Source organism: Talaromyces proteolyticus (genome assembly GCF_021365285.1).
Source record: "Talaromyces proteolyticus strain PMI_201 chromosome Unknown BGW36scaffold_7, whole genome shotgun sequence".
Taxonomy (NCBI): domain Eukaryota; kingdom Fungi; phylum Ascomycota; class Eurotiomycetes; order Eurotiales; family Trichocomaceae; genus Talaromyces; species Talaromyces proteolyticus.
In genome coordinates this window covers 499,165-521,191 of record NW_025764283.1, presented here as the reverse complement: position 1 = coordinate 521,191, position 22,027 = coordinate 499,165, and the positions used below count along the sequence as shown (strand labels likewise).

General features: G+C 44.4%; 8 protein-coding genes across 8 annotated transcripts; 5 read left to right on the top strand and 3 right to left on the bottom strand.

The window, feature by feature from the left end:
• Positions 1 to 1,901: 1,901 nt before the first annotated feature.
• On the top strand, positions 1,902 to 2,203 carry BGW36DRAFT_428093 (uncharacterized protein; the record flags this gene model as incomplete). The annotated part of the gene is made up of 2 exons (XM_046220501.1): positions 1,902 to 2,074; positions 2,134 to 2,203. 2 exons carry the CDS (start codon positions 1,902 to 1,904, stop codon positions 2,201 to 2,203), a joined length of 243 nt encoding a protein of 80 aa, XP_046071007.1.
• Positions 2,204 to 2,534: 331 nt separating this feature from the next.
• On the top strand, positions 2,535 to 3,102 carry BGW36DRAFT_408031 (uncharacterized protein). Its single transcript, XM_046219068.1, has 3 exons — positions 2,535 to 2,623; positions 2,679 to 2,791; positions 2,843 to 3,102. The coding sequence occupies exons 1-3, from the start codon at positions 2,558 to 2,560 to the stop codon at positions 3,015 to 3,017; spliced, it is 354 nt and encodes a 117-aa protein (XP_046071006.1). The 5' UTR covers positions 2,535 to 2,557; the 3' UTR covers positions 3,018 to 3,102.
• Positions 3,103 to 4,388: 1,286 nt separating this feature from the next.
• BGW36DRAFT_359926 (major facilitator superfamily domain-containing protein) lies at positions 4,389 to 6,612 on the top strand (the record flags this gene model as incomplete). The annotated part of the gene is made up of 8 exons (XM_046214124.1): positions 4,389 to 4,661; positions 4,713 to 4,862; positions 4,923 to 5,034; positions 5,090 to 5,631; positions 5,687 to 5,937; positions 6,000 to 6,094; positions 6,162 to 6,395; positions 6,452 to 6,612. The coding sequence occupies 8 exons, from the start codon at positions 4,389 to 4,391 to the stop codon at positions 6,610 to 6,612; spliced, it is 1,818 nt and encodes a 605-aa protein (XP_046071005.1).
• Positions 6,613 to 8,515: 1,903 nt separating this feature from the next.
• On the bottom strand, positions 8,516 to 8,905 carry BGW36DRAFT_428090 (uncharacterized protein; the record flags this gene model as incomplete). Its single annotated transcript, XM_046220500.1, has 2 exons — positions 8,516 to 8,697; positions 8,752 to 8,905. 2 exons carry the CDS (start codon positions 8,903 to 8,905, stop codon positions 8,516 to 8,518), a joined length of 336 nt encoding a protein of 111 aa, XP_046071004.1.
• A 1,790-nt stretch (positions 8,906 to 10,695) lies between these two features.
• Positions 10,696 to 12,451, bottom strand: BGW36DRAFT_296767 (uncharacterized protein; the record flags this gene model as incomplete). The annotated part of the gene is made up of 2 exons (XM_046211309.1): positions 10,696 to 12,194; positions 12,253 to 12,451. The coding sequence occupies 2 exons, from the start codon at positions 12,449 to 12,451 to the stop codon at positions 10,696 to 10,698; spliced, it is 1,698 nt and encodes a 565-aa protein (XP_046071003.1).
• A 776-nt stretch (positions 12,452 to 13,227) lies between these two features.
• Positions 13,228 to 14,745, bottom strand: BGW36DRAFT_342541 (GDSL Lipase/Acylhydrolase family protein). Its single transcript, XM_046213129.1, has 5 exons — positions 14,271 to 14,745; positions 14,173 to 14,212; positions 14,029 to 14,107; positions 13,578 to 13,971; positions 13,228 to 13,513 (listed from the first exon to the last, which is right to left on the bottom strand). The coding sequence occupies exons 1-5, from the start codon at positions 14,422 to 14,424 to the stop codon at positions 13,380 to 13,382; spliced, it is 801 nt and encodes a 266-aa protein (XP_046071002.1). The 5' UTR covers positions 14,425 to 14,745; the 3' UTR covers positions 13,228 to 13,379.
• An 827-nt stretch (positions 14,746 to 15,572) lies between these two features.
• Positions 15,573 to 17,197, top strand: BGW36DRAFT_380157 (mannosyltransferase putative-domain-containing protein). Its single transcript, XM_046216298.1, has one exon. It carries the CDS (start codon positions 15,627 to 15,629, stop codon positions 16,998 to 17,000), a length of 1,374 nt encoding a protein of 457 aa, XP_046071001.1. The 5' UTR covers positions 15,573 to 15,626; the 3' UTR covers positions 17,001 to 17,197.
• A 2,832-nt stretch (positions 17,198 to 20,029) lies between these two features.
• BGW36DRAFT_359920 (putative MFS sugar transporter) lies at positions 20,030 to 21,969 on the top strand (the record flags this gene model as incomplete). The annotated part of the gene is made up of 5 exons (XM_046214123.1): positions 20,030 to 20,201; positions 20,273 to 20,552; positions 20,621 to 20,637; positions 20,685 to 21,311; positions 21,374 to 21,969. 5 exons carry the CDS (start codon positions 20,030 to 20,032, stop codon positions 21,967 to 21,969), a joined length of 1,692 nt encoding a protein of 563 aa, XP_046071000.1.
• Between the last annotated feature and the right edge of the window lie 58 nt (positions 21,970 to 22,027).

The following is a 22,027-nucleotide window of genomic DNA, read 5'->3' as shown; positions in this document are numbered from 1 at the left end:
ACCTGTCATCCGTGCTCCAGATATCACTGGATGAGACAGTGATAAAGCCAGATTATCAAAGCCACGCACGCAGGTTTCATTCTCCGGTATTATGCCATTGACAAATCAAGCACCCAAATATTCTAATGGCGCAAATCCATAGATAGAATCATCGTAAGTGCCAAACTCCGAAGGTGAAACCTCGCAGAGAGGCTCTGACAGGGTTGGGTCCTCAAGGACTTTGTTAAAAGACTGGCCACCAAGAACTACCAGCGGCAGTGGTATCTCAGCATTTTGGAAGGCTTGGGTCATTGCAATGGAAGACTAGGTGAAATCAACTCCACCATGGCTAGTATTGAAAAAATAACAGCGTTGCAACCGACCCCTACAAAGCTTAGTTAGTATAGTTTCGTGTTTTCGGAAGAGCAATTATGGTTACCAAAGGTCAGGCTCACTAATCACAAAGCCAGCCGCCCTTTTCCCCTTGACTTGAGGTGTGATATTACCCCAAAACTCGGTGGGTTGCATGGTGGTTGGACCCTGAAAAAAGGGCTTGGACACACTCCATCAAGTACTTACAGGGCAAGAGGCTCAAGGCGAGCGACCCAATCAGTGCAGTTACTTCCGTGATTCGCACAGTTCAATTGATTAGCAAGAATGCTGTTAAAGTGATGGATCCCAATCTATTGATTATCTCAAATTTCTCTGGGGATTGTCTCGCTATTTATGTCTGCGAAATACCCTTACTACCGACGGTAGGGGACTCTACCTATGGACCAGATCAGCATGTCAATTACCAAGTTTGATTATATTCATTTGAATCGTCATCGTATTGAGTCCAGTGACAGGATTGGGTACATATCGCTCATTGGTGATATTGCAGAGGCTACACTTTTATAAACCGGAGTCCACTAAGCACGATTGAGTAGCCGGATTGGAACTAGACTTGAAGAGTGCGATCGAATGAAGGGCTGTATCCATTATTAGATCCTTTTGAGTTGGCGAGGCACTCTAGAGAGCCGTAGCCGAGAAGCACCCGCGGCATGATGATAAAGTACTAAGCCATATTGGGTAATCACTTTGCAGCCAAGATTTGCGCTGGTATCCAGCCATGTAACTAGTCAGTTCATATATAATTATAAATTACTTAGGGATTCTTACCTCCCTTTATTTATCTCTCTACTAGTTGCCATCTAGACGCGTTACTAATCCCTGAGGCCTGTTGTCCGTCAGTCCGGCTGAGTTGGTTTAGATTCTGTTAGGTTCTGTAATATACAAGCCAGAAAATCGCTGTGTAAAATTCAAATAGAATCCTAAGGCATTTCTCTGCACCCTTTTTTAGATTAAATTGCAAAAGTCCACAACTTACTATTCATGGTTGCTGTTAATTCATAACTAGTCGTTGAAAATATGGTAACTAAACGCAATTAGGGGGCCGAACCTTACAAAATTATATACTACTTGAGACTTCAAACGCTACAAATATTGATTTAGTGTGACTCCATTGCGTGACAATTACCCCTAGCATTTTGTATATAAATATGACTAGATGGCCATATAGTTAGAAAGTCAGGCTTGTAACTCTGTGTCAATTGCAACTTACTGTGTCCTCATATCACCGCTTAATAAACCACCACTTCCGCACCAAGTTCGACAGTTGTTGGTGTTTAATCTCCTTTATCCAGAGAAGACTACTCGCTGGATCAATAATTAATATATTCTTCTTTCAACCCTGTCTTGAATAGGCAAGGCGTTCATACTTTCTTTCAGGGCTAAGAAAACCGAAGAGTCGGGTATAACTGTTAAATAACAAGGGCTATCAATGGGAAGATCATGTAATGCTGAGTAGCTGAAATCATTCCAAGCATAGTACGTCTCAACAAAATCCAGTTTTCTTAACATAAGCTTTCAAAGTGATCAAAATGGGTGGTCTGAATGGATCATTCGATAACCTCCCACAAGGTAGTGATAGCCTCGACTACGATGTGCTCATTATCGGGGAAGGCCTGGTGGGAATCTACACCTTAATGCCCATGAGTAAGCTGGGACTTCGCGCCAGAGTCATCGAACGAGGGTCGGGAGTGGGAGGTGTCTGGTTCCGGAATCGCTATCCCGGATGCCTCCTTATCCGGTGCTTCGCTAACCAAAGACCAGTCAAAGTGAACCCACGGTATACATTAGCACCACTATCAGCGCTCCTCCACCAACGATGGATGACAACTAGCTAGTAAAGCGATGGTTTTCGGGGAGTCAATAAGCCGAGCGTATCAAGAATTGACCAATGCTACATCCAGCCCGGTTATGAAATGATGATATCCGAGCTGTTCGCATAACCTGGGGCTTATGCGGGGCAAAAAGTCTCGTGTAAACACGTCGATATGCAATCTTAGGGGTGATGTTGGCGGGGTTGAGTGGAGTTGTACGGGGATATGATCAGCTTCACGGAACTTGAAGCATCCGAGAATTATTCATAGGAGATTGGCAACAGTATATAAAACCCCTGCTCTTCGGTGTTTAAGGGAGAACTAAAGACTATACACCCCTCATCCACAATACTCGTATTACTATCGAATTCACCATGTCTGCTGGAGGCGCCGCAAACGGAGTTATCTTCCTACGTCCCCAGGAGGGCAAGAAGGACGAGGTATGTGTTCCTTGCCTCCATTAGGGATGAATACTATGCTAATTTATCCCTATAGCTTGAGCAATTCCTCATTAAAAACCTCAAAGACATCCGGGAGAATGTTGCAGGGGTTCTCATTGCATTCTATTTCTGGTCGGACGAGAAGCAAGAGTTTGTCGTTGTGGAAAGGTGTGTCACAGCAGTCACTATACTATGAAGGCCACACTGACCATTATCCAGTTTCAAATCCACCCAAGCCATGTTCGAATACGGCAACAGCCAGTACCACGAGGGAATGGTGGCTAAGGTTATTGAATTGGGGGTGACTCCGTTCCAGGCATTTACGGATCAGAGTAATTCTCAGGAGCTTAAGGACTTCCGGACTACGGGCCAAGCTACTCATTTTGATGTCTGAGCTTAACTGCAGCGATGTATTACTCCACATTAGCAAGATGAACCTAGATTTACCATAATTTGATATGAAACAATGGATCTTTGATAGCGATGAAGCTTGAAATTGTGTTGCATTTTGCCTTGTAAAGTCTATTCTGGAGCAAAAGTTGTTGGGTAAGCGTGGCTCACAACCCCACACGCCTCTTTCTCGCTCGAGCTCTCCCCATTGGAAATCCTTGATTAGGGTGCGGGGTAACCTTTTGTCGAGACGTTGTGCCCATAAATTGGAGACCCCTCATGGCGGCAGTTCTGGGGCGTTCCAGCCAGGCCGACAGTATTGGCAAACGCCGAAGAATTTCGGCTTTGCCCACCTACTTTCCGAAAATTAGGCGGCTAGTTTGATAGCCCTTTGGAGCGCCTAGGGCACGCGGTTACCCCAAGATCTTGGCCTGTGGAGCAGCTGACTGCCAGTAGATTTGAGCCTTGGAGTGGGTAGCAATTCGGGGTGTCCCCATAGTATCGCTTATATTGACTTGCGATATTGATTCTATTCTCTTTATGAAACCTTAATTCCCTGTCACTCTTGTTATCACAACCTACGAGACCCCCGGATTTCACAATACTGGTAATGAATACTGACCCTTTACACACCTCATCGGGTACGATGTATTGATGGCTTGGTCGTAATGCCAAAGTAACGCACGTGATCCCGCAGCAGAATTGAACCCCATATATGTATGCACTTATCATCCCTATGTACAAAACCAGTGAAAGTTGTAATTCTGTCTTGGCCGCATATCGTCTCAAGAGTCAATCAATACCTTTATAGAGATCAAACCGCAAGAGAATTCCACAAAAGCCTTAGAAAATATCACTATACTCTAGACCTATAGAAAAGAAAGGGAGACTCGTAATTAAGAACTCTATCTATGTCTCCCTCGTCATTACTGCAGTATCGAACACTAGCCTAGTCTTTCACCGAAGTTAGTTATTCATTCATCGGTTTTTGTTTTTCGTTTCATGGCGCAGTAGCTCTGAACCTCTGAGCCTCCGAGCAAGATGGAGACCTTATTCATCATTATCAGGCTTGTTTGGGCCGAATAAACGAGCCCAGATTCAGGGTAACAAAAAATGTCATCGGCTATTCCTCGCTGTAAAAGACGGTAATGGAGCTATCATTCTTGCAGCTGCTGTTGTATCTAATACGCATTTACCGAGATCTGATTATTTCTAATCTCATAAGGGCTTGCAACGAGAAAGCCGAAAACTTTCCTATATTACCGGTGAACGTTTGGCGAGACTGTGGTGAAATATTAAACACTCTCGTCTGCCCGTTCCTCAGATCATCATTTGAAACAAATTCAAACCCTTTATTCCCGGGAAGCTATTCGCAATGGCTTTGAGTAAATCCGAAGAAAGCGTTGCAGTCGAACTTGAAAACGTACCTACAGACTCTATTGCGATTACCGATGACGACTATCGCCTCAAGATCCACACGAAACTAGCCATCATCGCGCTGGCTATCGCTTATACTTGCTCATCTGTTGCTAGTATTGGGCCTGGAACTACGATATCTCAAGTTACCAGCGACCTTGGAGACCAGAAAGTGCAGTCCTGGATCGCTAATGTCATTCTTTTGCCACAAGTTGGGTTCCATCCAGTCTGGGTAAGAACTAGCTGAACGTCTTGAATGGAGCTATAGCTAAGCATATGCTAGGGCCAACTGTCCGATCGGTTTGGAAAGAAATGGTTTATCGTCGCTGGATGCGCCTTTGGGATTATCGGAAGCGTTGTTGCCGGTAGCGCTACCAAAACTACAGTTGTCATCGGCGCACAGGCTTTAAATGGGCTAGGGTGCAGTCTTGTTGTAAGGACGGCTTATTCCTACCTGATATGCACTTCTTGAATCCTGACCTCGGCGATATAGCTCCTTGGAATCCCAGCAGGCCTTGAGATCACCCCTGCTAAGTATCGAGCTTACACCATGGCGGTTATGATCATAATTAATAATGTGCTAGTTATCGCTACACAGTTGTCAGGTATGACATAACGAGACATAAGAGCAGAAGTGCCTACTAACGAAATACTATATAGCGGGCGCTTTTGCAAATATGCCACCTGATGGCTGGCGCTGGGTGTACCACTACAGTACTATTTTTTGGGGCTTGGGTGGTCTAGGAGCGGCTTTTTTCTACCATCCGCCGCCCACTCGGCTCCGGAGAGAGAGTACAGTAGCTGACGAATTTAGATCAATTGATTTTGCAGGAATAGCACTTCTTCTTTCCGGAGTAGTGCTTCTGGTCACTGCTCTTACTTGGGGTGGCAACTCGTACCCATGGAAAAGTGTTCAGGTCTTGCCTACTCTGATTATAGGCTCTGCTCTTCTAATTGCGTTCTGTTTATGGGGTATGTTCATCCCCTGGCCATTCTACCTATCTTTATTTATGAAGGATACAGAGGCATTCGGCACTCGGCATGGGATAATTGATAGCCGGTTTCTTGAGACGCGAAATTTTCTCCTTCTCCTTGCCACTGTGTTCGTGGATGGAGCCCTTCTCTATGGTATTAGCACATACTTCCCTATTGAAGTTAATGCTATTTTTTCCGACAATCCGTTTCAAACGAATATCAATTTGGTGATTACGTGTTCCTTACTTTTGTCTTTTGAACAAATTACTTATGATCTTATAGCTTCCATATACGTTACCACTCATGCTAGGTTGTATCGTACCTGCATATATACTAGCGGGAAAAGGCCATTACAGAACCTATTTGACCGGCTCACTCGTAGTGATCTCAATCTTCTGTGGCCTGCTAACTTTAGTTACCCCATCAAGACATGCGATGGCTCTTGTCTTTCTTGGAATTATCGGATTCGGAAGTGGTGGCCCTTCAATGCTCCCAGTGGTACTAGTATCGTACTCGGTACCTGAGTTCCTACTGTAAGATATAGGGAATTGTGTGCTATGGGATAGTGAATGCTGACATGGTTGCTGAATTGCAGGGGGACTGCTTCGACTGTTATGACATCGACTAGAGCGCTGGGAGGGATTATTGGGATAACAATATTCACCGCCATCTATTCTAATGCACTCTCAAGTATGATCCAACTTGCTAGGACAGTCTGAACTGTTCATTATATTAGCTACATGACTGACTGATTCAGCAAAACTTCCTACTGCTGTTGCGGAAGCGGCTATTGAGGCTGGCTTGCCAAATTCGTCGCTTGCCGAGTTCTTACCAGCATTTTTAGAGAAGGATGCGAACCTTTTGACATCCATCAGTGGAGTGACAACACAAGTATTAGTTGCTTGCACAAACGCTGCCAAATCTGCCTCAGCAGTTTCGTTTCAAAATGTATGGTTCGTTAATATGGCATTCGGTTTGCTGGCCGCGATACGTAAGTTAAATGGAGATCTGCGTTTTCACTCATTCAGCTAATTGTATTGACGCTAGTGAGCATGTTTCTCCTGTCTGTGAAACACCGTATGACAAATCATATTGAGAGTGCTTTAGAACCTGGGAAACTGCGCGACGCGCAGTTTCAGATTTCCGCTGACGTCGCCGACAAGCCAGTTACTGTGGTCAGGCCTAGTAGTGAGCGTAGTATGGTCTAAGGGGTGCACACCACACCACAATACACTGAACTCACTGAACTATTATCACTAAGCGGAAACAGAATCATTGTATTCCTTAACTAGTGATGTGATCATTATTTCCATTCAATAGCCTGGTTCCTGTCTGTCAGATAAGGTCTGCCAATCCTTCCTAGGATCGAAATATTAGGGATATTCTCCGAACACAAACTCTGTATTATGCCTTCCGTCAGTAGTGAGCTGCCGGAAGTCTTTGGTGCAAGACACGGAGCAATTCCTGAATAGTAGCGCCGTAACCCAGGACCAGTTTCTCCTGTTAGTATTGTGCCCGCCGTCAGTGGTGGCAACCATGTTTCTAGACTTGTCAAGGACCACACTTTCCAGAATTGTGGTGGTCTTCGCGGCGGCTGTATCATTCTTTCTAAAGGTCAATGTTAAGAACCATTTCATGGTTACAAGTCTTATATCCATGGCCAAAAGCCGTACACTCATTGAATCATGAGATTTATGCCTAATTTAGACCGCTAGCATTCAATATTCATCCCCTCGTGGTAATGAGCCAGGTTGGATTTAGTTCGTTGGATTAACAACGCGACTGGATCACTATCCACAAATTAGGGTCTGATCCAGGCCTTGGTCACCACATTAAAGTCTTCTGTGAGCATCAAAGGTAAAGCCTACCAAATTTGATGAGTGGTATTCAGGGTTTATTCCGTCGCTTGTGGATATGCCCGTAAATCAATTACGGATTTATTTTACTGAGGTTGACATTAAGCCGAATATAAGATCGCAGAGACTTATCGAATCAGGGTCACGGTTTAATTTCAATCACTTATCCGATTTTAGAATACCTAACTTTGCTATTGATACAACTTTCTTGCCACCTTCCATTTTGACCACGTCGTTATAATTCAGCGTGCTTAAAATACTCAGATCCATCGAGCTTCCCGATTTTCACGAAGCGAGCCTTTTCTACCTTTGGCGGCATAAAACTATATGTAATATTTATTAAAGATATAATTTTCTGTGAAGAGCTCCGTGTTCTGTATATCTATGTGATGTGAGCGAGACTTCATCCATCTATGTAATTAATCTTGCCTGTGGCTCCGGAATCATTTATTGAGTAGCTGTATCTTGTTGGCAGTCTCTTGATGTTGATTCGGAGGGGCTGGGAGAAATATAAATTATTGGATGATTGAGCTATGCTGGGTAGCCTGAAAAATACGCTATATCTCGATGTTGTTAATTTGAGGTCTTTATGTGTTGGAAAAAATCTACCGTAAAATAACTTTATTGGTTAGATATGGTTGTGTTTGATGTGGTCCGTGCCAAATTGTGGTGAACCTGGGACAAGGCTGACATTTTTGTAGACATCTAGAAGGGGAAATTTAGCGTTGAAGTTGCCTAATATTAGCCAATTATGCTCTATAAATCTCTCCTAGCTGATGTGTTGATTGCCTTATAGGGTCTGGTTAGGTGGTCCTTTTATGTCTGCTTTATTTCGATTTAGTTATTAAATAGCTGACTATACTGGCCTTTTGGGTATCTTTGCTAATGCCTAGTGATGGATCCAGGGTGGCTTATAAGGTCATATTAGGCATCAACTTTCAATTATTTAGACTATACTTAATGGGTATACAGTTCCCACGTAGGGAGATGAGGACATAATCTGTGTAGTACTTTGTAAGGCTGCAGGGGAGATAGAAGTGAAATTATCGCTTTCAATAGTTGATAACTATATAATTTCAATGCCAAATTTTAACTTATAATAATCAAATATTAATGGATTAATATTTTAATAGTTTCCGTGGAGAGTGCAAGTACGCCTCGTGCGCTTTTATTGACACTGTAGACCCCATAGGGATAGTCTGGAACGGGTAGTCCGTGGGATTTATTTCGTTTCCCAAAGTAACTGGGCTGTTCATCAACCTCCAAGTTTGAGAAAGGGATGATCCATCAGTTCGCGAGCTGTCTTCCTTTTCTCCGGGAGCCAGGTGAGCATTTGTCCAACGAAAGATAAAAATGCCTCTCTTTCCTTCTCTTCTAAGAATGGGATTGTGTCCTCTAAGCTTCGAGACGGGATCAACTCATTATAGAAGAGTTCATCTTGAATATAGTCAGTGTGCTAGATATTGACATACGAGATATTTATTAACTTACCTTTCGCGTTAAAAAAAGGACTATTGAAGTATTCTTGAGCATTATCACACAGTTTACCAGTGTCATTCGGGACAGACTGGGGCCAGTTATACTCTGACATGGCCTTTAATTTCGCGAGCAATACCTGAGGAGGAAAGCCGAGTAGAGCAATCATTTCCGCAAGGTGTGATTTTGCGTCGTGCTGGCCATTTGTATCATGTACCTGCTGAAATAACTCCTTGCTTCCAAGGATATTCCACAACTTGCCGAACAGAATTATTAGCATTAAGCCCAAGTTATCAATTGTAACCAAAAGAAAGTGGAAGGATATCCTATTATTTGTACCTTTACCTCCAGAAAACAGTTACAGGGGTCTTACCAGCACACCAAAGTTCCAAATATCTGCCTTAAAATCCCAACCGCACCCAAGGATTACCTCTGGAGTAGCCAGTCAAGAAAAAAAAGAAAAGAGAGAATAGAAGAGAAAGCCTAAAATCTACTTAATTAATAGATAAATAATTCTCAATTGTTTAATAGCAATTCTCTTACCTTTAGCTTAAAAGGTCTATATTCTGAGTAAAGAATATATATAACATTAAAGAAATCTAATATCATCATTTATGCTTCATTAATAGTCATTAAGAAGAATAGGCCACATATAAATCTTCCTAAACCAGAAAGAAAACATAGGAAATGAGAGCTAATAAGTACTGAGATCAGTAAGAACTATAGCATTGAGTATTCAAAACGTAGCATATCATACTAAGAAACAGACAAGAAGAAAGCAGAAGTAAAAAATATGTCTGTTATTCAGGAACATACTCGTGATTTATATACCTAATGCACAGTAAAGCGCAGCTATTAAAGTGGCGAGGGACACTGCTAAACCATATTTGGTAATCTGAGTACTGCCATAGCCCTGGGTTAGATGATATCAGATAATTCTTTTTCCCGCGTTAATGCGTGGTTGGCGGGATGCGGATTTCGGCGGCCGCTCACTGGCACAACGTATACTATATAATATAAGCAGAACAACTTAACACTATTCTCAGATAATAAATATTAAAATGAAATAATCTAAACTATCAGCTATATATTATGGAGGATTTCTAGAAGGTAATTCATTGATTTCCATTCACTAGGTAGACTGTGTTAATAGATATTAATGAAGGTTGCGTTTTATGACTAGAAGTCCGTCCTTATTCTTTATTGATTTAGATTATGATGATGGAAGAGAGGGTTTATCTATCTCTTATTATATAGACTAAGGAAATGATAATGGAATGGAATAAGCACTGTAATCTGATAAAAACAATTCCTCAAATGTTTATTATACTTCGTCAAGTTTCTAATTGCTACAGTATTTATCAAAACAACGATTTACCTTTTTGGGTGTAGAGGAGCAAAATGCTAAATTTTGACTAGAGGAACATATTCTGGGATAGTTCCAACATTGGTTAATCAAGCCCTGGTGGCATTTAATCGGGGAAGAAGTAGCGAAGCTGAGGGTTTTGCAATGTAATGAGTGAGTCTGAACGGTGGGGGCTAAGGCTGCACAAAATCCTTTACAAAAATAAAAAACAAAAATAAAAGCAATCATGCCTCAAGTTTGGGCCTGTGTGAAGGGCCACCCAGAGCATACAAAGCGCAATCACTGAGTGTCTCGGGGCACATCATGCACCTCGTGAGTGATCCGGAAGCCCGCGGCCGATTGGGCTGAGCGCGTGAGCGACGCACATTGCATTGGCATAGGCAGTCAGCCATACAACTACAAAGACAAAGAAGTATAGCAATTCCATTATTGCATTGTATCAACCGTTAATGTACAATCATGAAGCGAAGCAGATCCGCCCAGGTCGACGGGGTTCTCGCAGAAACGAAAAAATAGTGAACTAGCAATGTTGCCACGTTAGCTACGTCCAAGGCCAGGGCCAAAAAAACTATAATATGTGCTACCTGAGCTGTTTAAGATGGATTGAGCCAGCCGAATGCTGATGCCCCCCCAATCGGGTTGCTGGCTCGATTCTTGTTTGCCGGCCACGAGCCATCTCCTGACTTGAAGCTGGTGCTTCGGCTTGGTGTTGGATGGACGAGGTCAGGGCCGCCGCTGGTTGTAGATGGAGTCACTGCCGTGCTGGTCTCGTGCGCAATGGCTGTGTCGGTGGTGGTGACGGTAGATGATATTGAAGGGCCGCGAGAAGACGACGAGCGAGACGGTCGTAAAACTTTCATGGCGCGACCTCGTGTTGCTTTCGCCATGCCAAGTGAGCTTCCATCTGCTCGTGTCTCGCGTCGCCAGGAGCCCCAGACTCCACCGATATCGCCTTTTGCGGCAGAATTGGAGTACTCTGACTGATCGGTTGGAGGTTTTGGTTCTTTCGCGGCTTGTGAATCGGGTTCGGGCTGTCCATATCCTGTTGTGGCAAGCGGCTTCTGACTGGCCTCACCAGCGGTTTCTTCGACTCTTGGTGATCCAGAGTTGGCTTCTTGTGATTGTGAAAGAAGCCCTTCTATGACACCCAAACCACGTTTACTGATACTCGCTTGGGAGTCAGACTCCGGGTCATTAGGCAGTTTTGAGTAGTCCTCATGGGAGATATCTGAGCGTGTGGACAACGACTTGAACACCATGTCGTTTTCAGGTCGAACCAAAGGGACGGAAACCTTGTTTCTATCGTCATCCATCATGATGATCTTATCTTGTGAGAAAAGAATGTCGGCATTATGAGAACGGAGAACATCGCTTCCCATGAATATCTGAAGGCTTTTGTCATCAGGGTCCGTATCACGCACCGCAAACCTGATTGTCACAGAAGGAAGCTGAGGTGTTGGACTGCCGGCACGAGATGAAGACTGATGTATGCTCGCTTCTGGAAGGTAGAGTGGCAGTTTGATGAAGCGAAATCCATTTTCAACCGTGACCTGGTCTTCATAGCCGAGTTTTTCAACTAAACTATAACCAAGGAAGGATGTATACGAGCCAGAACAAACAGCAGCGTAGAGTAAAGTCTCATTGGAGAAATTGGTTGTCAGCCAGCATCGTATGATACACGGCACAGGTCCTAGCAGAAACAGTCCTGGAGGAGGCAGGATAGAACTCGCAGGAGACCCGCCACTAGAGCCAAGAAGTCGCGCAGCATCTGTACCCATGCTACTTGTTCGAGCTGAATGATGTGAATGCCCAGAAGAGCTTTGACGACCATCGGATCGGTGGGAGAGAGATCGCTCGATGAGCGGATGGCTGCTCATCCCACTTCCTGTGCGAAGTGGGAGCTCAGTTGCTGAGCGATTCACCTGATCATAATAGCCGTGTATTGCGCTTTCGTCAAACCTGACACTATTCGCTCTGGACGCACCGCGTCTTGGCTCCTCTTCGTTCTCTAAATTCATATTACCGACGATGCTGTGATGATGGCCTTGGTCGAATCCTTTGAAGGTGTCAACGGCTGGGGTATAAGATGGTTCTATGATCGAGCAGCAGTTAGTACTTCGGACAGAACGTTTCGTGAATTCCAATTTCACCTGTCAAAGAGCCACTTATTGCGCTCGGAAATTGCGATAACGGGCCCCAAACGCTCTTCAACCTCATGTCATCCTCCCTCCGTCGTTCCAACCTTGCAATCCGCTCGCCGTGTTCAAGCTGGGTAGAGTATAGATCCTTGACCTCCTCAAACACACGCCAGATATCTTCACGAGACGCAAAAGGGTATTGCGCATCCATCCCAACGGACTGGATGAGGTTGAATATGAATCGAAGGAGTCGTATTTGCGATGAAAAACGCTCGTCTCTCTCCCCCAAATCTGCAACCAATACGGGTCAGGAGTTTCTTAGTCGTGGTGTTGACTCCTCACACCCTCCTCCCTCCAGAGCTTAGAGACGGCCAGAAGGCCGTCTTCCAGTCTATCTTATCGCTCCTTGTTCAAGATCGTATAGGCTATCAATAATTTGTTGGTATAATAGACAAATGTCAATCTGCTCTCTCCGACGGCTGCCGATCGAAACGAGTGCTCAGGTATTCGTTGCGTCGGAGAGATCTCACGGTAGGCGTATAGATAGAACCTTTCTTCGAGAGCTGGAGGACTTCTGGATAGTCAAAGGCGCGTCAGAGGGGGCCTTTGATTAAGCGATCTGAAAGTCTCTCCAGGTGGCTTTATTCTAGATTGTGTTGGATCGCACCGAATGATCGAATGGCTGGTGCGGGACACGGGGTGTGGGTGTGGCAATCAACGGTTGCAGCTTGCAGGGTATCGTTTGCTAGCTGGAGAAAGGATTCTTCGAGAGCGATGACACAGGTGGTACAGCACAGTACAGGACCGTTAGCAAACCAGGTTGTGGCCAGGTCAAATCGAAGCGTGAGGCGCACAGGTTGCTGAGAAACTGGGGAGAAAGAAGAGGGGACGGGCAACCCGCCGGTCCAGTGCTAATCCCTTATCCGGCTTTCTCAATGCGGCCTGGTCTCGCGTCTCTATCTATATTTGTTTACTCTTAATATTTAATTATTATTCACCACAGCTATCTACACAGCTTCTTTGTTCATAATATGGCAGATATCTCATTCATGGTAAATCTAAAAAAAATATTCGCTAACTGCCTAATGTAGGTAATATTTCTGAAAAATGGATAGAAAATCTATCGATCTATTGCAAGTCTACTTGGGAGCTACCTCCCATGGTGGGAAGATCATAGGAAGCTTCTCGGGGTCTTCTTCTGGCCAGGTGGCCCGGAGCACGTTCATGACTTCGTCGAACATGATCTTATACCCGCTGCTGGTGAAATGTAATCCTGTTCATACCGGTATATGTTAGCAAGCTTCACCCAAACTAAGCACTCTAGTCTGAGAACGCACCATCCGACAACAGACTCGCCAGGCGCTCATTCACAGGAGACTCCTTTGAACCAGCCAGAGGCTGACCAGGCTTCCACTGGGCCGCGTTCATGAACGCGGCCCATAAATCGGCGACAGGAATGCCAAGTGACTTTGCGACATCGCGGCATGCATCCGCGTACATCTTGGTGGTCTTCGCAGTGCGTCTAGGAGGCCCCACAATCCCTTTCTTGAAATCGGTAATTTCTAGCTGATACTCATTAATGGGCGGTGGTGTGATGACGATGATCTTGGGGTTTTGTGCTTTTGTTAGTGGATGCTCCAAAAGGGCCTTAAGGTTCTGCTTGTATTGATCCAGCGGTACATGCTGTATAGAATGCGGCAAGGCGGCATCATTGGCGCCGAAGAAGACAGTCTAGATCCAGTTATTTTATATAAAATGTAATAAAAAGAAGGCAGGCGAGATACGTACCATAAGTCGAATTCGAGCTTTCTGCGGCGGTGGAAAGATCTTTGGAAATATCACCATTGCATTGGCGGTATTATACCCACTGCCAGCCAGGCAATCTAATCATCAGCAGTGGGCTCATAGCTTGTGCCAGTCTCGGAATCTCACCTGAGCCCTCGATTTATTACATCAAGCCGTCGGACATATGCTGCAAGCCCTGGCTTAGCCTGGCACGTAAACAATACATCAAGCAGAACCGCACATACCATGTTGTAGAGCAGCGCCAAACCCAAAGCCGAGCTGCGGATCGTACGAGGCCTGGGTGATTGAGTCGCCGAAGAGAAAAAATTGATCATACTCATTAAAGTGGTCGGGCACGCCGGTTCCGTAACTCATCGTAAAATCTGTGCCAGTGGACATTGGTAGGGAATATACAGCATGAGAAGAAAAAATTGAGTTGGAAAATTGCTGGTTTTTGACTATCCCAAACTGAAACAAATCTCTAACTGAACCAGATCGACGTATCTGGGATTCGTCTGGTGTAATCGTCTGGTGTGAACGGCTGGACTGACCGTGACCGGGGTCTAAGCTGCAGCAGCCAGGATGGCTGGATTCGGCGCACAATAATATTATTAAATAGTTAACTAGCGATCAACAGCAGAACCCCAGTAAGACATTGCCCGGGAAAATATCTGGTCAATTGTGGCACAATATCCCGGGCCGCTTTTCAACTGGTTCAACGGTCAACCAACTGCGGAATTTGTTCCATGACCCGACTGGTGGAATTTCTGCCTGCGCATTTCTCTAAAATAGGGGAAACGGCGCTCTTGACGTATGTTTGGTCAGATTCTCAACATACGCCAAAGCTTATCGATGTTTAAATTCTGCTTAATTATTATTATGCTGCAGGTATGTTGTTATTGTTCGCTTTTCTTACATACTCGTAGGAGATGTTGATATTACATAGCCACGATTTGAATAATCGTCGATACATGCATATAAACTAAAAATGACTTCAATTTATGCAGGGCCTAGCTATTGATTGATGCATATGTATTATTACATATTTACTTTATAGATCTCTATTTCAATGCCGTTAGCATAGTCGCTCTTGGACAGCAGAGTACTGATAGTATAGTATACAGACTTCAAATGTTCCTACCGAGCAAAAACAGACAAAGAAATATCAACCATAGTCCCCGGCGATTTACTGTCTGTATCTAAATGGTCTGTTTTATCACATGCAGTTCAAATGTTTCAAATTCTAAAGTAGGCCGGCTTAAAAAGTAATGAAAAATTACTAGTATGTATTACTTACGCTTATCTGACGATCTTCGGTCAAAATATCATTCGCCTTAGGCAGGCCCTAAGTGCTTTTGGCGCTAATGGATGCATTGGAGACAAAGAAATAATATCGAAGGAGGCGCCAACTCAACCATTATTGGGCCATGACATACAGCATACATACAAGTATGTCTTTTACCTCGGCGCCCGTGCGATAAGGCGATGGTGATTCAGGAGGTGGTTGCAACGCTACATATAATAAAATCTTGAACGACACACTCCGATGCTATGATGATGGCCATTCATTGAGTTCCTATAGAGCATAGAGAAATGGCAATATGGCAATAGAGCTGCGTTTTCTTCGCCAGTTAGCCACAAAATGCTCGCGACCACGGTGGATCGTCGCCTTTATCTTTTCATTTTTGCTCCTTACGTTTTACCAATTCCTACCTTCAATATTACCCACAGGATTGTCCCCATATCAGCAACTAAATGAAACCAGCTTTGGGCAGCGGGGGCTACTGGCTCAGGCGTTATACCAGCAACTACGTCAAGCGGAAGGTTCACCGTTGCAGATGACACAGAGGAAACATAAGGCTGCGGAAAAATTAGCAAAGCATCTTTTTCCCTTCATCCAGAGTCCAGATGGCTCTTCTCGTGATGATGACACACCCTTGTGGTCACTTCGGTCAACTTTTAGTTTGCATTCGAAAGGTATTGTTATTCCGGCTGGCAAGAAGAACTTGGTGTTTGCCCGCCAATCAATCCTAGCCCTTCGAGATGTTCTCAACGTCACCTTACCTATTGCTGTCGCCTATGCCGGAGATGAAGATCTTTCGCCCGACCAACAGAATTCACTTCTGGGTTTGCGACCGAATGTAGAAATGCTTGACGTCCTCACTGTGCTGTCAGACGAGTATATGAACTTAGGATCTGGATCCTGGTCAGTCAAGCCCTTTGCGGCGCTGGCTAGCCGCTTTGAGCAGGTGATTCTCATTGATGCCGATATTGTATTTGTGCAGTCCCCTGAGATCCTTTTTGACGACCTGGGGTTTCAAGAGACTGGTGCACTGTTCTTCTATGACCGGCAGTTCGAAAGGGAGCCGGGTAATCGGCGACAGAGATTCCTTGAACAGGAAACAAAAGATATAGATCTTTTAGAGTCCTGCTGCCAGAATATCTTGAAAAACGGATATACGGAAGAGCAAGACTCTGGCGTCGTTGTGCTGGACAAGAGAAGGCTGCAGGTCCTTATCGGGCTGATGCATACCTGCTGGCAGAACTCCTCGCCTGTCCGTGACAAGGTCACATACGATATATTCTATGGCGACAAGGAGACTTTCTGGATGGGAATGGCCTTGACTCAGACGCCGTACACTTTTTATAAGAATTCAGCTGGCATAGTAGGTGAACTCCGGGAGAGAGAGGGCAAGATGCATATTTGTGGGAATACCATCTCGCATTATTCCGATGCAGACCACAGGCTCATATGGTACAATGGTAGTTTACTACGAAACAAGTACATAAGCCTCTACATATACATGGTCCCTCAGTATCAGATTCTTGGTGGGCAGTGCCACTGGATGGGAAATGCTGAAGGAGATTTGAAAAGGTGCTGTTCGGATGCAGAGATACTCGCATTGACTGATTCGGAGCGTAGTGTTCTGGAGAAAAGCGTCGAGATAGCCAAGAATCTAGATGGCCACAAATGACATGTGGATGTTGTTGTTCAACAATAATAACAAATAGTATTAATAAGGTGTTGGTGCAAGATGAGGCCATCTTGTTTGCGTCCGTGTTTGTGTCAGCACACTATCGTGAGATTCTGAATACGAACATAACCGCTCTTGAAGGTCACCAGGTTCGAATATTCTACTTTTGCTGTTAGGTGATTTACGTTTTTAACTTTGGGATTTTATTGATTCAACAATGATTTCTTCATTAACAATAACCAGTATGTTATGTTCAATTTCAGTGGTAATGACAGAAATATCAGAAAAGAACACGCCCCTGAAATGTGTGTGTACTGGTGGAAGAAACAATGTCACATAAACGGCCCTCATATCTTCTGATACCTATTCATTAACCTCATTTCTCAGCGCATCGGCCATGGACTTGGACTTGAATCCAAACATTTTTACTTTAGCTACTGGCCTCGGAATCTTCAGATCTGCGGGCTGTAATGTGGAAGAGGGCAATGGCATCCTATTAAATCAAGCGAGAAGCGCTTGCGTTTACCAGTATTTAGTTGATTATTGGCGCTGTAATGAAAGCTAATTCAGTTGCGCAGCCTTTGGAATTTACTAGCATTTATTTCGCACGACAGAAATAAACTAACCATATATCATCTCAGAGCTTAAAGCGTATCAGGAAAGCAGCAATGCCGAAGTTACTATTCGACTTCCTAGTGTGTTGACAGACATGGTCTCTAATTACATCGACAAATGTTATTCCAGTAGAAAACTGACATATATAAAAGCTCTGCGTATCCAAAAACCAGAAAAGGCCTGTATGATGCCAATTCTAGCTCACAGCACCACCGGAGCAAATGCAGCTGGAAACTTCCCATTGAAGAGAAGTGATAGGTAGTTTACTTCGATACAGGGGTTTAGGCAGGCTCCAACACCGTGGGAACGGAAGCGTTGAAGACACTGACACTAATTATTTTGTTAGACTATGATAATTCGTCTTATATGAAACGGGGAATGAACCCCTACCACTTAGCGGCTCCACAGATCTCAAATGAGTCGCCAGGACAGGGAGAGCTACAGGAGCTGTCCTGAACTGGTAGTGCTTTGGTACTGAAAGACATTCCACATGCGCAGTAACTTCAGAAAAAGTTGGGTCAGTCTCCACACAATTTGATACTTTAGAATTTTTGCAACCAGAACTGGGCTCTTTAAAATACTTTTCTTGGACCCCGAGTAATTACAACCCAGTCGCCAGCATTTGATTACGCATAAATGAGGATAATTGGATGAGTGAATGTTAAGAGGAGCAGGAACTAACAATGTGCTCTGCGGAGACTCGAAAAATCCTAGATATTCATAGGCTGTATTGTTGGTGAGATGCACTGGAAAAGTATCTATCAGGGCCATTTGACTGCTCAGAGTAAAGTTGAAGGTGTTCTGAGAGTCATAATCCAAGGAGAGTGTATAGTCACCGGAATACACATATCGATTACCACTGGCGTCTGTCCTAGCAATTTCATCGAGAGTAAGGGATAGAGGCAACTTCTGTGTGGAACCAACTGCCACATTGTGCATTTTGCTGTATGAAGCCAGGTTTGGATAAGGGGTTCGTCCTGCATTTTTGGTTGAAATAAAGAGGAGGCCAACGTAATATGAAGTGCGTTTGCCCTTTCCTCCAACGTTTTTGACATCGACAGTTCCATTAACGAATGGTAAAAGATATACCCGATACGGCCTTTGTGAAGGCCATTTCAGTAATTCCTGGCGTGATGGCTGTTATTGAGTGCCATGTGTGCTGTATAAACGAAAGGGAGATCGTTGTGTCTCCTTTTTCAATTTGCTGGGAAACTTTGACCAGTAACGCGAGCACGGAATTTAGTCACCAAACCGTTTTGCGGGGTAGTGTTGTGAAAATGCTACAGAAATGCGGAGTAGAGTCATTCACAAATAGACTTTTCTACTATTTCTACGTACCACGTGCCAAATATCTTCTGAAGACGGAATCATTGATAACTAACAACCCGCATCTGAATAGAGGAAAGGTGAACCACTATTTGTATTTACTACCCCATACTTTGAGTCTCCTGATTAAACATACATTTAGCCTAATCACCCACAAAATTTCCAGATCTAGTCCTAAAATGTCAAATTAATAAACTTTAATTGGCGCTAAAAGTACAGACTAATAATGTTTCTGTACTGTCTAACACCAAAATTGGCATGTAATTGCAGTATTTGTATATTGGCCGAAAATAATCCCTAGTCCAAACCTACTGCGTTGCTAAGCCTTGGTGCTTCCCGCATTAATGGGGAAGCCAAGACTTAATACCGTTGCCAACGCGAAGGCGTTCTGCTATCCCCGCGACTAAGTGGGTTGGTTCGCCCTTGCGGGTGCTTGTCGCCGGGACTCCATACTTTGAACAGAGTCAATGAAAGTCTATTCTATATTTTTTGCACTATACGAACGGAAGCAGGTACACTGCCAGCCCACGAGAACTCCTCATGCTTATGAAAAGTTTCCGCGAGTATGGAGCTCATGGTGATCGGGACTCGTTCCTCTGTGTTCCGAGCATTCTTTTTCCTTCCAGGCGTAATACTTGCTTACACTAATGCAAAAGCGCGGGTGTAACCCTGGAACCATTCAACCAATAAATTAGCTCGGGATGAATGCACATTAGGCATATCGCTATTCAGGCTAAATAACCGAGTTGCAAGCTCTCACCACTATGAGTGGCTGCCCAGGCTCTTTGACAGTTTCAACACGATTAGTCTTCATGTCTTTTGCTAAATCCCCAATGGTCTTGAGGTTTTGGCCCACAACTAAGGAAAGTGGACCATTAACTTGTTTAGAATCCGGGAAAATTCCCCGGCTGGTATGACACCTTCATATAGTATAAATACAATGGTGTCGGTCGTCTGAGACATGAAAGTGTTGTGTTGCATATTAACCGCAATTCATTCATCCTACTGTTCTCTAATGTGTGCATCTCATCTAGTTACTCACAGATAATAGACTAGGAATTGATACGCACGAAAGGCTATCCGTCATTATGCCGGTCGCCATTGCTTCTCAGGCCCATGATGCCGCCCTCAAGCGTCGTTTGGCGCTTGCTAGCTCGACTGGGCCAATGGCTGCCTTCCAAAACCTCCGTGTTGTGGGTATTTGCCTGTTTGCGTGTATTGGCGGATTGTTGTACGGTTACAACCAGGGTGTTTTCAGCGGTAGGCGATTTGTACCTCGTGTATATTGTTATTTAGTCTCAAAACCGATAACTGATGTGCCACAATAATAGGTGTCTTGACCATGACCTCTTTTGGCAACCACATGGGTGACTACATCCAAAACTCAACCAAAAAGGGTTGGCTTACCTCCATCCTGGAATTGGGTGCTTGGTTTGGTACTCTTTATTCTGGTTTCGTTGCAGAATCCTTTAGCCGAAAGTACGCGATTTTGTTCAGCACCGGTATCTTTATTTTGGGTGTTGTTATTCAGTGTACTGGTGTTACTTCGGCAGGGGCAAACTCAATTTTGGCTGGACGATTCATTGTTGGTATGGGAGTTGGAGCGTTGTCGTAAGTTTCCTCTTTTGATTGTTTTCATGGACCGCGGAGTTGTTTCAAAGTAGTAACTGAAAAATTAGAATGATTGTGCCAATGTGTAAGATTTTCCAGACTTGTCTTCCTGCCATCTCTCTCCTCTAACAGTGATAATAGATAACGCTGAGTGCGCTCCTCCTGAAATTCGAGGTCTTCTCATCTCTCTTCAACAATTGTCAATTGAATTTGGTATTCTCATTTCCTTCTGGATTGACTACGGAACCAACTACATTGGCGGTACTGGAGAAACTCAGAGTGACGCAGCTTGGCTCGTCCCTCTCTGCCTCCAACTTGTCCCTGCAGTCATCCTTTTTGTCGGAATGATCTTCATGCCTTTCTCCCCCCGATGGCTTGTGCACCATGATCGTGAAGAAGAGGCCCGTCGCGTTATTAGAACGCTTCGTGGTAACGTCCCGAATGCTGATGAAGTCGTTGAGCTTGAATTCCTTGAAATCAAGGCTCAGTCTTTGTTCGAAAAGCGATCTACGGCCGAGAAATTCCCTCACTTGGCAGAACCAACTGTTTGGAACAATTTGAAATTGCAGTTTGTTGCTATTGGTTCTCTATTTACTTCTATGCCTATGTTTAAGCGAGTCATAGTCTCTACAGTGACCATGTTCTTCCAGCAGTGGACCGGTATTAATGCCGTGTTGTACTATGCTCCTACTATCTTCAATGATTTGGGCTTGTCTGGTAATACCACCTCTCTATTGGCCACTGGTGTCGTTGGTATTGGTATGTATCTCTTGTCAATCTTTCGTTGTGTGTGATTCAACACCCTAACGCTGAACGTGTAGTCATGTTCCTCACCACAATTCCGGTAATGTTCTACATTGACCGATTCGGACGTAAACCAATCCTCATCTCCGGTGCCTTGGCAATGGGTTTCAACCATTTGGTCATTGCAGTTATCTTCGCACGGGATTCAAACAATTGGCCAGACTATCGCGCTGCAGGTTGGGCCGCTATCGTCATGGTCTGGCTCTTCGCTGGTAATTTTGGTTGGTCTTGGGGTCCATGTGCCTGGATTGTTGTTGCCGAAGTTTGGCCACTCAGTGCTCGACCATATGGTATCGCCTTGGGTGCTAGCTCTAACTGGATGAACAACTTTATCGTCGGTCAAGTCACTCCGGATATGATTACTCATTTGAAGTACGGTACTTTTATCTTCTTCGGCGTTATGATCATCCTGGGCGCGGGTTTCGTTTATTTCTTTGTGCCTGAGACGAAGCAGTTAACTCTCGAGGAGATGGATGTTATCTTTGGTAGCCAGGGTTTTGCTGCTGCGGATCAGGAGAGACTTGATCAGATCTATCGTGAGTTGGGATTGACTGACCGCATCAGTGATACCGAGGCAGTTGAGGTGAAGGAGCACGACATCAAGGCCGAGTAAACATTTATTCACGAAGTGTTCATCTTTGAAGCCTATACTTTATTATATTCATGAACAA

Excerpts from the sequence above, each read along its gene's own strand:
- BGW36DRAFT_408031 (XM_046219068.1), top strand. The coding sequence starts at position 2,558 with ATGTCTGCTGGAGGCGCCGCAAACGGAGTTATCTTCCTACGTCCCCAG. Across the intron at positions 2,624-2,678 it reads AGGAGGGCAAGAAGGACGAG|CTTGAGCAATTCCTCATTAA; the intron begins GTATGTGTTCCT and ends TTATCCCTATAG. Across the intron at positions 2,792-2,842 it reads GAGTTTGTCGTTGTGGAAAG|TTTCAAATCCACCCAAGCCA; the intron begins GTGTGTCACAGC and ends ACCATTATCCAG.
- BGW36DRAFT_380157 (XM_046216298.1), top strand. The coding sequence starts at position 15,627 with ATGGCAATAGAGCTGCGTTTTCTTCGCCAGTTAGCCACAAAATGCTCG.
- BGW36DRAFT_342541 (XM_046213129.1), bottom strand. The coding sequence starts at position 14,424 with ATGTCCACTGGCACAGATTTTACGATGAGTTACGGAACCGGCGTGCCC. Across the intron at positions 14,213-14,270 it reads TGGCGCTGCTCTACAACATG|CATATGTCCGACGGCTTGAT; the intron begins GTATGTGCGGTT and ends CAGGGCTTGCAG. Across the intron at positions 14,108-14,172 it reads GTAATAAATCGAGGGCTCAG|TGGGTATAATACCGCCAATG; the intron begins GTGAGATTCCGA and ends CCTGGCTGGCAG.